At 41.9% G+C, this 14,365-nt stretch overlaps 1 protein-coding gene across 1 annotated transcript in view; it reads right to left on the bottom strand.

Annotated features, from left to right (window-relative positions):
* PRKCG (protein kinase C gamma) overlaps positions 1-14,365 on the bottom strand; it is a 948,319-nt gene that overhangs the window by 282,855 nt on the left and 651,099 nt on the right. The window contains exon 6 of the mRNA XM_063942766.1: positions 2,008-2,164. Within this exon, the coding sequence (XP_063798836.1) occupies positions 2,008-2,164 (157 nt within the window). The remainder of the gene's footprint in view (positions 1-2,007; positions 2,165-14,365) is intronic.

Here is a 14,365-nt window from a genome sequence, read left to right on the forward strand (position 1 = left end):
CCTAGTCAGGAAGGTGACCAAGAGCCCGATGGTCACTCTGTCAGAGCTACAGCATTCCTCTGTGGAGAGACAACCATCTCTGCTGCAATCCACCAATCAGGCCTGTATGGTAGAGTGGCCAGATGGAAACCACTCCTTAGTAAGAAGCACATGGCAGCCCGCCTGGAGTTTGCCAAAATGGACCTGTAAGACTCTCAGACCATGAGAAACAAAATTCTCTGGTCTGATGAGACAAAGATTGAACTCTATGGCGTGAATGCCAAGCATAATGTTTTGAGGAAACCAGGCACCGCTCATCACCAGGCCAATACCAACCCTACAGTGAAGCATGATGGTGGCAGAATCATGCTGTGGGGATGGTTTTCAGCGGCAGGAACTGGGAGACTAGTCAGGATAGGGGGAAAGATGAATGCAGCAATGTACAGAGACATCCTGGATGAAAACCTGCTCCAGAGGGCTCTTGACCTCAGACTGGGGCGACGGTTCATCTTTCAGCAAGACAACGACCCTAAGCACACAGCCAAGATATCAAAGGAGTGGCTTCAGGACAACTCTGTCAATGTGATTGAGTGGCCCAGCCAGAGCCCAGACTTGAATCCGATTGAACATCTCTGGAGAAATCTGAAAATGACTGTGCACCAACGCTTCCCATCCAAACTGATGGAGCTTGAGAGGTGCTGCAAAGAGGAATGGGTGAAACTGCCCAAAGACACAAATGGAGCCGCGCTCATCTGATGCAGGTCCATCGCATAGCAGTGTTCCCGGCATGACTAGGCGATCCGTCCGCCTAGTCACGCTGGGAGTGCACAGAGACACTTCCATTCTAGTGAATGGGGCGCATGTGTGACACGGATGCGCAAGTGCCCCGGACGTGGCAATAGGCGCGCTTGGGTGGGCATGCCCAGACACAGATGGAGCCACGATTAGCGTGGCTCCATCTGTAGGTGTGCCAAGCTTGTGGCATCATATTCAAAAAGACTTGAGGCTGTAATTGCTGCCAAAGGTACATAAACAAAGTATTGAGCAATGGCTGTGAATTTTTATGTACATGTGATTTCTTAGTTTTTTTATTTTTAATAAATTTGCAAAAGTCTCAAAAACACTTTTTTCTTGTTGTCATTATGAAGTATTGTGTGCAGAATTTTGAGAGAAAAAATTAATTTATTCCAGTTTCGAATAAGGCTGTAACATAACAAAACGTGGAAAAAGTGAAGCGCTGTGAATACTTTCCGGATGTACTGTATATTTCAAAAGTTCTGTGCATAATTTTTATTCCTGTTGCATTGTATTTGAATGATATGGGGCACCCTTTTTTTAAATTTCCAGATATACTGCTTTAAATTTTGACCCTACAATGTAAACACTAGAATGCTGACATGGTTTAACTGGTCAACAGGCACCATGCTGAAATGTCGACATGTTCACAATGTCAACAACCGAAATGACACCAGGGTTAGGCAGAGTCAGCAGGGTTAGGGTGTGGTGGGAGGTTAGGCTACAGGAGGGTGGGGGGTACAATTGCATGGTGGGAAGTTAAGGTTAGGCACTAGGGGGAGGTTTAGTGGTTAGGGATGGGGAGAAATACCAGAAGAGCTGCTCGTTAGATGGAAGTGTTGCATACGCGACCAGCGGGAACTTTAACACAATGCTGGAGACACCAAAGCTGCCGGACGGGCCTCCAGGAACATAAACTCAACATTCTGTCATGTTGATATGTCATCCGTGTAGACGTGATGAATGTCGACATGGCCGCTGTCGACATACCAACATGCTGCATTTTGACATTTCAAATATGTCGACATTCTCGTGTCGGCCTGATACATATCAATATGAGAGCTGTCAACCTAACATACCACACCCCATTTCAGGTAAATTGTTTAAAATGTTTAACTATACACAATTTTCTACAGCCCAGTAGGCTAATTTGCTCACCAATAACATCTATAAATTATAGAAATAATAGAATCGCGGAGAAGAGGTTAATAAACTACTAGTCTGTTTACTTACAATATAAAGGCCTCATTCCAGAGTGGGTTAAGCGTAGACTTGACAGTCCTGGTTTTCTGTTTGGTCAAGTTCTTTGGGTCTGGTATGAGTTTCAGCTTCACATAAGGATCCGACAAGCCATTGGGATCCATAGGGATAAGGTTCCGTGCTTCACCCACTACCAAAGGTAAAAAAAAAAATAACAACAATAATAACAACAACAACAACAATAATAATATATCATAAAAACAGAATGTTTACAGTTTTATATGTGTTATCAAATTATATTCATTTTACTAAACAAAGTCACTTTCGATGAATGTACTGTATGTGCTATTTTGCATTGTACCCTCACCTGTGATGGTGTAGGAGCTTCCTTTGAATGGCAAATATATATTGATTCAAGCTATTTCACATTAACTAAGATATTTACTCCTGCTCACAAAAATAGGTTCGTGTTTCCTTAAAAGCTTCACAGATATTTTATAAGCAACATTGTATTCAAAGCATGAATTGTTCATTGTTATAACGCCAGATGTATCCAAGGCCAGTCAAGCATATCGCCAAAAGTTCAGAACATCGAGGAGGATTTTCACCTGTCCTGACCTCCAGAAAGGATGTTCCGGGAAAACTGATAATCGCAAAGCAATAAATATATTTTAATTGCAAATTATAATCTTGTTTGACAAATGACGTGTTTCAGTTTTCAAGACATACATGGTGTATTCTGATTGGCTAAATGTATTGGCACACATGAATCCTTTGTTCCTTTACTATAAAATAAAGCTTATATGGCCCCTAAGACAGATCAACTATGAACTGCTTAGGTTACACAATGATCCTGTGTCACCTTTTCATTCACTGATCTCCAACCGGTTGCTAAGGGAAACAGAATTCTGACTGATGACTGCAGAGAGTTTATAGACCAGACCTGAATAGGTTAACATACCCTAACATTTTTGGGACCTCGTCCGGAGATCTTCCAGCATCTCCCCCACTGGCAACAAATCCTCTGATCCTTCAGGAACCGCTGATAACAAAAACCGGTAAGTGAGATTTATTGTGTAGATTTCTACCTGCTCACTTGAACTCAGCGTTTCTTGAAATCTGCGGAAGTCCAGTCGGGAAGGTCAGAGAATATCTTAAAGAACCCAGTGTCAGTCAGAAGAAATTTTTTAAGGTACCATACATGTATGTTATATTGTTGAATTGTGGGTAAATAATTTCAGATAATTTGCCACAAGTGCACAGGGGGAATTAATCAAATATCCAGAAAACTTTTAAATTGTGAAAGTACTAATACATGTTTATTAAGAAAATAGAGCCATTTTATAAAGGTGGCGCATGGCCAAGATATGTTCTAATGCTGATAACCAGTTTGAATTGATAAATAACCAAAGAGGCATATGCAAATCTTGTACCTGTGTTGTTGTGTTAAGAAAATACAAAGGGTCTGTAGCACCGAGATTGCTGGCAATTACAAGCACTGAAGTCTCATTTGGTTATGTGGAAAATTATGATGAATTTTATTGTACAAAAGGTTGTCATTTTAAAAAGGGAATTGTTGGAACATTACATTGAGAATGATTGATCTAACAAAATAACCTATTGGCCCAGGAACCACATAATCCCAGGTCTAAGACCCATGTGCCCGTGCAGCCTCAAACAGCTGCCTTGCACACAGATAACAGATATAGGATTTACTGTCATCCTTGTTTTTGTATCCTTGCACTGTTATATGTACTCTGTCAAAATGCTTTTGAAAAGGTGGGGGGGAGTCGGGTTGTCTGCTGAATAATGAAACCAGTGTAACTAGATTCTGATGCACACATTGTACTGTATATATTGTATGTCCCTATGCAAGACAGTTAAAGGGGTAGGATTGGGTCAGTAATAAAGAACAACTACTGTCTGAAAGAGACACAAGGGGAACGTATTCCAAGAATAGTGGGAAGTTTACCGAGAACAACAAGGATACTGATACAAGCAGGAGTCTATATAGGCAGAGGGATAGACCCTTGGAGCAACTTAACAATAATATTAGGGACGCATCTCAGTGATCCAGAAGAAATAATCTATTATGCAGGTCTCACTTGGGGAGCAGTACTAATAGATTTTCCACCAACACAGGGAGGAAGGGGCAACACTACAACCCCAGTCATTTGTCCACAGACGGATTTAAGAAGCTCTTTAGGTACAAGGATAGAAGAGATTCTTCAGAGTCAGCGTCTCACAAGGAGACTTTAATTCCCTCATAAGGAGTTACTAAAATACCACATCAGGATGGGTTCAAACCCGTGGATATTGTTAGTAACAGGGAGGGTAAGAAAAGCTTTAATAGGAGACTTTAATTCCCTCATAAGGAGTTACTAAAATACCACATCAGGATGGGTTCAAACCCGTGGATATTGTTAGAAACAGGGAGGGTAAGAAAAGCTTTAAAAGGAGACTTTAAGTCCCTCATAAGGAGTTACTAAAATACCACATCAGGAGGGGTTCCGCGCACGTTCACCCAGGCATGGGAGCGCGGTCTGTAAAGATGTCAGGGCCCGACAAACCCGTGGATATTGTTAATGACAGGGAGGGCAGTAAAGCGCTGAAAGGAATAAGTAAAATTTTCAAAAGAGCAGGCTTCCCGTCAGAGGGGACACTAGACTTAGAGAAATGGGAAAAATTTGCCTCCTGTAACAAGAGTTGGATAATTAAACATAATTGTAGAGATCAAATATCCATCTGGATCACTGTAGCAAAGGAATTAGAGGCAGAAAGAAGAAGAAGAGATGAGGAACATGATTTTCCCTATATACCAGAGTACCCAATAGCACCACAACCAGCGTTAAATTCACTGCCTGTAACGTCAGCAACAGCACCTCCACTCTATCCCCCACCCCTATACTCAGACATGCATGCACACCCAGGTACCCCTAGTATGAACAGAATGCAATTACCTACAAGCTCACTAACAGTGAAATTAAAAAGAGACGAGCAAGGAAAAGAGTGGCGAATAGTCAGCCCTATCTTGAAAGGATCTGTTGTTGAAAATCCGAATGATTTACCTGAGCTATGTGTACAGAGTATGCCCCAGTGTCCTGATACTTTATCACAAGAAACCCCAACAAGACCAACCAAAGAAACTGGGCAGCTAAAGTTCCCCTCATGTTTAAACGAGTGGTGGACACCTGGAATCAAGCTATGAGTCCAGTAAACAATTGTCCACAATCAGGAACTATAGGCGAAAGGGTGCAAATCAGGTGAAGAGGAGAAGCAAGGGGTCAAGACACAGCCTCTACAGCTTTTCATGCCCAGGTGCATAATGTACAGAATAAACTGACATATTTTCCAGAAAGATTGTGTCCGGTATGTCAGTTTTGCGTTCCAGAAGGATATGAACATTGCCCAAATTGTGGAAACTGGATTTCACACCATGAACCACCATGCCAAGATATCTATGCGACTAGAAATACTGAAAGACGGTCATCATTGCCTGTTTCTCTGTATCCAGCACAAGTACAGAGAATACGCAACCCAGATAATGCAGCCAGGACGAACGAACCATACATCGTACAGAGCCAACACCACAAACCATGGTATGGCAATGACCTCGCAAATATAGTTGCAGAGTCCCCAGATCCTAGAAAAAACCCAATAGCAGTTTATGCCTATATGGAAAGAATTCAAACCATATGGACACCGGCATGGGTCGACTACCACCAGTTGTGTGAGGCTATACTAGGACCAGCAACTGCCCAAACAGTAAGCACCATGTTAAAAGCAGATGCAGTAGATGATTGCCCAGCCATAACGGACGTTCCGACAGAGAAAAATAGAACAACGTTTGAAAGTGGAAAGATGTACATGACAAGACTTAAGAGATGGTGTCATGCACAGACACTCAGGGCACCAGCAGCCCCAGATTTGAAACAGGAAAAGACTGAGTCCATCAGAACTTACTATGATAAAGTCACTATACGACACACAAGATGATAGAATATGAAGGTGTGCAACTCCTGTGTCGGCAACAGTGTACTCAGTCACCACTGGCAGTTCGATAAAAGTGACTTTACCCACAGGAGACCCAAGGGTTTCAAGAGCTGTTTTTATGCACAACCAGATTCCTCTACGTTTACTTACAGATCAAGCCATTGCAATGACTGGATTGGGAGGTTAAGCCCTACCCCGGCAAGAAAGCAAAGATGTAACCTGAAATACAAGCTGCTATACAAGACTATCTCTCACAGGAAAAGTAAGACAAAGAGGAACAAGAACTCCCAGCATAAACATCATTATGTTAAACACCAGCCTAGGTGGACTTGGACTAAGAAGATGACATGCCAGCAGCAGTGAGAAAGAATATGCAAGTAAAGAAAGGACAAAGTATGAAGAATAATGAATGAATCATAAAGAGAGGTGATTGGAAAAAGAAAAGTTGAGAAACAATATGAAGGCTGCATGAAAGTTTGGAGACTAAAGGAAGTCTGCTTTAAGAAGGACAAAGAAAGACATCTGACAAGTGGTCAGTACTACCTGGCAAGATTACAGAGATAATGCCATGATTTAAAGCAACAGAAGCTCCGGGGTTTAAAGCAAATAATAAGGAACAAGACAGAAAAAGTTCCAGAAGACAAATGAATGATGCTTCTTCTGCCAATATGAAGTACAAGCTTCTTCGGGTACTCCCCAGTGAACATAATGTCTCCAGAGGAAACAGCAGAAGGTATGATTACAGTCACCTTGCCCACTGGAGAAATACGTTTGTGCCTAATGAATGATGGAGCCGGCACACGCAGAAGACAGCAGAGGGAGATACCACAAGAACTGGTGATATCAGAAATTCTTAAAGGGACAGGAGATGAGAGAAATGCAGTCACCAATACCAGCCCTGTTCTTGACCTCGGAGTACATGTCCAGTGACTTTGCTGAAGCACAATGTACTAAAGCTTATCCAAGGAGAATACAGTACACACCAGCAGAAGTTTAACTTTCCAGCAACTTATCAAAGGAAAGAACAAAAAGCCATTTAGAAGCAAGTTAAAACAGAAGTTCAGTATTGGCTCATTCCCGCAGTACCAGTTGAAGAAGAAAGGAAGCAATACTACTGGACCAGGATAGCTTTGTGGAGGGGCTATATCACCAAGTGATTTATCCACAAAACACACAGCTAAATACAGGATGTGAATGAACTGTTGATTGCCACCACCACTAAAAGAAGTACCAAGAAGGGGCAGTGTCCTTAGTGAAGTTTCTGGAAGAACAAGACTGCAGAGCCTCAGAAGGAGAAATTGCAGCTAGTAAAGCAAGAGTTAATCTTCCTAGGACACCCAAGGTACCCGACATCTAACAAAAGTGAGAAGGAAAAGATTCAGACTGCAAGCTAAGATGCCAACTAGTGTCAAGCAAGTCAGATGATCATTCCTGGGCCTAGTAGGACACTACAGAACACGGATACCTCTAGCACCAGTCTACATGCAAGCATTGTATGACAACACTTAAAGGGAGGAGGGTCCGCATCCTACATACAGCAACAGATGAATTAGGCTATTGAACAGTTGGAAACAGCAGTTGCCTCATCTCAAGCCCTAGAACTACCTGACTATTAAAGAAGGAGGCCATACATAGAAGTCCTTATGCAAAATCATGGACTGAGGTGAAGACCAGTGGCCTACAACTCAAGCAAGCTTGACAGTGGTAATCAAAGAGCACCTACCGGCATCAGAGCAGTAATAGCAGCAACAGTCCTAGAAGAGTATAAGAGCACAGAGACAGTGATGAATCAGAAGTCCTAGAAGAGGACAAGAGCACAGGCATAGTGCTGAATCATGAACTTATCATCCAGGGTCCACATGCAGGTACAGATAAGCTTCAACGAGCAAGAACCAAACACCTGTCAGTGGCAAGGCTGACCATGTATGAAGTAGCACTGCCAAAGTGCGACAAGTAACCATCAGAAGATGTATTACCCTCAACGCAGCAACCCTTTTCCAACATTAATCAATAAAGGTGTTGAATCTCAAGATTCAAAAGGAGGGAAAAACAGATTATCTACTGATGAATGGGAAAGCCAGGAGTTTCTAACATTCACTCACGAAGGTAAACAATATTGTTGGACACGATTACTCCAAGGGGGAGCAACCAGTCCATCAGATTTCTCAGAGGCAATGGCATTAATCCTGCAGAAATGGAGACCGCACTTTACAGACATCCAGTTAGTTCAATATGTCGATGATCTGCTTATTGCTGCACAGACAGAAGAGAAGTGAAAAAAAGGAAAACAGCATCACTGCTCATCTTTTTGGCAGAAGAAGATTGCAGAGTGTCAAAAGACAAGCTTCAGCTAGTACAGAAAAAAGTTGTCTTCTTAGGACACTGCATATCTCAAGGAACAAGGCATCTTACTGATGAAAGAACAAAAGCAATAACTCAAGCAAAAACCCCAAGAACATTAAATGAAATCAGAGCTTTTCTGGGCCTTATTGGTTATTGCAGAGAATGGATACCCTCAGCTTCATTACTGATGCAACCTCTATATGAATTAACAAAAAAGGAGGCATCAGCAGAAAACAGGGACACCATTGAAGAAGCAGTAAAAAAAAAACTAAAGCAAGCCATAATAACAGCCCCAGCATTGGGATTGCCCGATTACAAAAAAGCCTTTTAACCTATTCTGCCATGAAAACAGAGGGCATTCTTTAGGGGTGCTCACCCAGAAATACGGACCAAAGCAAAGACCAGTGGCATACTGTTCAGCCCAGCTGGATCCGATTATCAGAGGAGCACCATCCTGTGTCCGAGCAGTGGCAGCAGCAGCAGCAATACTGAAGGAAAAGGTGACAGACCTTGTGCTTGATCACCCACTGTGTATACAAGTACCGTACGCTGTAACAGAAATACTAAGTCACGAAAAAAGCAAGCATCTTTCTGCAGCCAGACTTGCCAAATATGAAGTAGCACTATTAAGCGCCTCCCATGTCACCATCACAAGATGCACTGTACTAAACCCAGCTACACTCCTTCCCATCAACGATTCAAAAGAGGGGAAAAGAGGAGAAGATGGTAATGATGGTGAATCGTCAGATGAGGAGGAAATTGCTGCTACAGACGCAGAAAATACAACATAATCATCTCCACATGATTGCCTAGCCCTCATGGAATTAGAGACTTTACCTCTCCCTAATGTCCAAGATACACCATTGGACAATCCAGACATGAACCTGTTCGTCGATGGATCAAGATATTATGATAATGGATCCCCAAAGACAGGATATGCAGTAACAACTGAAACTTAAGTCATAGACTCTGGACCATTGCTACCAGGAATGACAGCACAAGAAGCAGAACTCATAGCAATGACCAGAGCCTGCATACATGCTGAAAACATGACAGCTAACATCTAGTCCCAGGATTACGCTGTTATTTGGAAAAGTAGGGACTTCAAAGGTGCAAATGGAAAACCCATCAAACATGCCAGTTTGATTATGGAACTCTTCAGAGCATTGGAACTACCTAAAAGAATTGGAATAATCAAGGTACAAGCACATACTAAGAACAAAACCATGGAAGTTAAAGGAAATGCATTTTCAGATGCCGAAGCCAAGAGAATTGCCTTACAATCAAAATTCAACAACAAGCGCAGCAAGGAGAAAAAGAAAAATGGACACGATTGGGGGCAGAAGAAGATGAACATGGACTTTGGAAGTCAAGAGAATTAAAGTACTGTCTACCAGCAGCTCTATTTCCACCTATGTTACAAGTAGCTCATGGACAAGTACATCATTCAAAGGAAGCCATGGCTCCTGGCTTCAATAAAGCTGCAACAAACTTTGTAGCAGGATGCTGGATCTGTGGAATCAGCAATCCAGGACAAAGAACCACGACACCTCTAGGAACTATACCCAAAGCCTCTTACCCATTTGAAAGACTACAAATTGACTATATACAGTGGCCACGAAGCGGTCCATATGAATATGTACTAGTAGCAACAGACATGTTTAGTCGCTGGGCCGAAGCCTGGCCAGTAAGCAAAGCCACAGCAAAAACCACTGCAAAGAAACTGATAGCAGAAGTAGTATGTAGATTTGGGATACCTGAGGTTATAAAATCAGATAGAGGTACACATTTCACAGGAGAAGTCATGCAGCATATAATGAAAGATTTGGGGGTACAGCAGGCCTTCCACGTGCCTTACCGCCCCCAGGCGAGTGGGAGGGGGGACATCTGAACTTTGACCTTAAGCTAAAACTACAGAAAATGATGACAGAAACCAAAAGAACGGCCAGAATTCCTACCTATAGTCTTGTTTAATATTAGGACCACACCCATGAAACCTAGTAAACTGACTCCATATGAAATATTGTTTGGGTCAGCTCTAAGAACAGGTCGTTATTATCCACAACAATTACAACATAATCATGGTGATTTAACAGGTTATGTACAGGAGGTCTGTAAAACATTGACTAACCTCCATTGCCGAGTGTTTTCTTCCATTCCAGACCCAGAAAGATCAGCTACGCATAAGCTAAATCCAGGAGTTTGGGTCTATTTAAAGAGACATGTGAGAAAGACCTTTGAACCAAGATATGATGGTCCATATCAAGTGCTGCTAACCATGTCTACCTTAAATTAAGGTGAAAGGTCGTGATACCTGATTACATGCATCCCACTCGAAGAAGTTGACAGTGACTCTCCAGCCAGAAGAATGAAGTTGCTTATCCTTTGATTGTTGTTAGGGGTAATCCCCAAGGTTTGGACTATAAGTCCAGGGGACTTGTTTACTGAAAGAGAATAGTTCAGGCCTAGATAGTGTAGGTAGAATAGGGAGAAAAAGTGGAATCAAAAAGAGGGGAAATGATGGTGTAGGAGCTTTCTTTGAATGGCAAATATATATTGATTCAAGCTTTTTCACATTAACTAAGATATTTACTCCTGCTCACAAAAATAGGTTTGTGTTTCCTTAAAAGCTTCACAGATATTTTATAAGCAACATTGTATTCAAAGCATGAATTGTTCATTGTTATAACGCCAGATGTATCCAAGGCCAGTCAAGCATATCGCCAAAAGTTCTGAACATCGAGGAGGATTTTGACCTGTCCTGACCTCCAGAAAGGATGTTCCGGGAAAACTGATAATCGCAAAGCAATAAATATATTTTAATTGCAAATTATAATCTTGTTTGACAAATGACGTGTTTCAGTTTTCAAGACATACATGGTGTATTCTGATTGGCTAAATGTATTGGCACACATGAATCCTTTGTTCCTTTACTATAAAATAAAGCTTATATGGCCCCTAAGACAGATCAACTATGAACTGCTTAGGTTACACAATGATCCTGTGTCACCTTTTCATTCACTGATCTCCAACCGGTTGCTAAGGGAAACAGAATTCTGACTGATGACTGCAGAGAGTTTATAGACCAGACCTGAATAGGTTAACATACCCTAACACCTGAAACCCTTAAAGACAAATATTGTGAGTCAGCTTCTGAGATGGCAGTAAACCACAACAGAGCAAGTAACTATGCACCCGGGCAAAACCATGAATCATTACAGGTGGCACAGATTTAAATGTGCAGAGAGATTTAGGGGTCTAGTTACTGAGCCTTGGAGAGAGATAAAGTGGACAGAGATAAAGTACCAACCAATCAGCTCCTAACCGCCGTGTTACAGGCTGTGTTTGAAAAATTACAGGAGCTGGTTGGTTGGTACTTTATTGCGGTACACTTTCCAAGGCTTAATAAATAGACCCCTTTGATGTAAGAGGTGCATGTCCAAACTCAAATCTAAATTGCAGTGTAAAAATAAAGCTGTCCAGTATTTATGGGTTACATGCAGAAGGAGCCTGTATTTACCTTGTAATCAAAAAAGAATACATATTTTTGTACCCCTTGCATTGCAACATGGTGCTACCAAGGTGCTCAGTTGCTATTTTTTGTGGCCTGCACCTGGGTGTCACCCGCCGAGGGGTGACAGCACAGTGCCAACTACTCTTCAGTGACAGGAGCCGGGTGCTGCACTGTGACATTATGCACAGCACCCAGCTCCTGTCACTGTGTAGGAGCTGTCTCTGCAGTCTCACTGGTCCCCAGGGGCAGCCCGCATCTTCGGGACCCACAGAGTGATGAAACAGGGGTTCAGGCCACAAGGCCATGCCCCTACCCACAAGGCCACGACCCTTACCAGTGAGGCCACATTCTTTTTGGCATGACGCAGCAAAGCCGGGCGCAAGATGTACCCTACCACACCAGGTGTCACCGATATCAGTGCCACCTCTGGGGAGAAACATGGAAGTGTGGTCAGAACAGAGTTATGTGTGGTCATTACTGAGAGCACTACCTCACCAAGCTGAGTCGATGAAAGGAAAATAGCAAGCCTACCAGAGATAGGAGAAAGGAAAGGATAGAAGGGCAATACCATTATAGTTAGTCTAGAGGTGATAAAGAGAGACTCAGCATGATATAACCTCGTATTATGTTTGGAATTAGGGTGTACAATCCAAGATACTACCCCATATATTCTATATTGTGTATATGAGTACACTTGAAGACGGAGACTCCTTCAGCATGAATTAGCACTGCTCCCACCTGCTCAAGAGTGTTTTTAATTAGCATGGATTTCTGGCATTTACAGACCGAATATTGGGAAAGGCACTATGATGTTAAGTCCTGAATAAATTAATACAATTTGTCAGTTTTAGGGACAAGTTCGGGGAGGGGGGCCCAACGGGTTGGTGTGGCCTAGCTGCTTTGGGGCATTACATTGTAATACTTAATCTAGCACTTTTTTAAGCATCTAATTATTTCTATACCTTTGTAACGTCTTACAACATTCTAATTGTTACTTTTTACCAACACATAGCTCCTGCTTCTTACTTATGTAACACTTATTAACACTTTGGAGTAAATTTACTAATGGTCAATGTTTTCGATTTTGGTCAATGTTGGGCGATTTAAGATCGATTTCAGATCAATTTTAATCGATGTTGGGTTTCAAGGATTAAAACACATATGATTTTATATATTAATTTTTAAATATTAGTAAAACTGTGTTTTAAACATGGAAGGCCAACATCGATTAAGATTGATTTTAAATCGACCAACATCGAACAAAACTGACCTTTAGTAAATATACCCCTTGATCCTCTCTCTCCTGTGATGCCTTTCAGTAGTTGCTCATGCCCTGGACTTGAACTTTAGTGTTAGGGACTCACCAGATGAGGTCACCTGGTCGTAGTTGGTGGACCCATATTTTTGGCCAAAAATTATACTAAGCACCTCAATTTTGCTCTATGTTAGAATGCAGAGTTTATTATATCTGTAATTATTCTGATTAGCAGTGCTTAGTACTATATTGTGTGCAAGTGTATTTTATTTTTATAGTGTCAGCATGATAAACCTCTTATTATGTTTGGAATTAGGGTGTCCAGTCCAAGGTCCCACCCATCATTTCTAGACCTAGAAAGGTGTCTGCAGAGCCATTCTGCCCCAAATTTGACATCGGGTAGACAGAGCAGGCCATAGGCATAGGCAAACTAGGCAATTGCCTAGGGCATTTGATATGCCTAGGGGCATCAGCAGCATCTGCTGATTAAAATGTTATGCAGCATGTCTATATTCTGTGTGTAGCATTTCATATGCAAATACAGCCAGTCTCACACAGCATATAGGCATGCTACATATCATTTTAATCAGCAGAAGCTGCTTGTGCATCCTAGCCACATAGCAAATCAAATAAGCTGCATTTTCATAAAAAAAGGTGCCCGACGTTAGCATTGAGGCAAGATTTATGAGGACACATCTGTATCCAAGCAGAGGTCACAGTGTTAGTGGCAGTGTGAGTGCTGTGTGCATGTGAGTGTGTTGGTTATGCAGTAGTGTTCTGAATATGTGTAAGGAGCATTATGTGTGTCATGTAAAAATGCATTAATAATGTGCAACATATGTGTAAGGGGCATTATGTGTATAAGGGCATTAATAATGTGCGGCATATGTGTAACAGGGTACTACTGTATGTGTGTCATTATGTGTATAGGGGCACTAATAATGTGCAGCAAATGTGTAGGGGGCACTATGTGTGTCATTATGTGTATAAGGGCATTAATAATGTGCGGCATGTGTGTAAGGGACATTATGTGTAATAGGGCATTAATAAAGGTTGTCATAATGTGTAAGGCGCATTATGTTTCTAAGGACATTAATAATGTGTCTAATATGTGTAAGGGGCATTACTCTGTGGCATTATGTGTATAAGGTGCTCTACTATGTGGCGTTGCGTATAGAAAGGGCACTACTGTGTCGTCTAATGTGAATAAAGAGCAATAGGGTGTGGTGTAATGTGAATAAGGAGCAATTCAGTGTGATGTAATGTGAATAAGGGGCTCTACTGTG

The sequence above is a fragment of the Pseudophryne corroboree genome, chromosome 10 (assembly GCF_028390025.1).
Source record: "Pseudophryne corroboree isolate aPseCor3 chromosome 10, aPseCor3.hap2, whole genome shotgun sequence".
Taxonomy (NCBI): Eukaryota; Metazoa; Chordata; class Amphibia; order Anura; family Myobatrachidae; genus Pseudophryne; species Pseudophryne corroboree.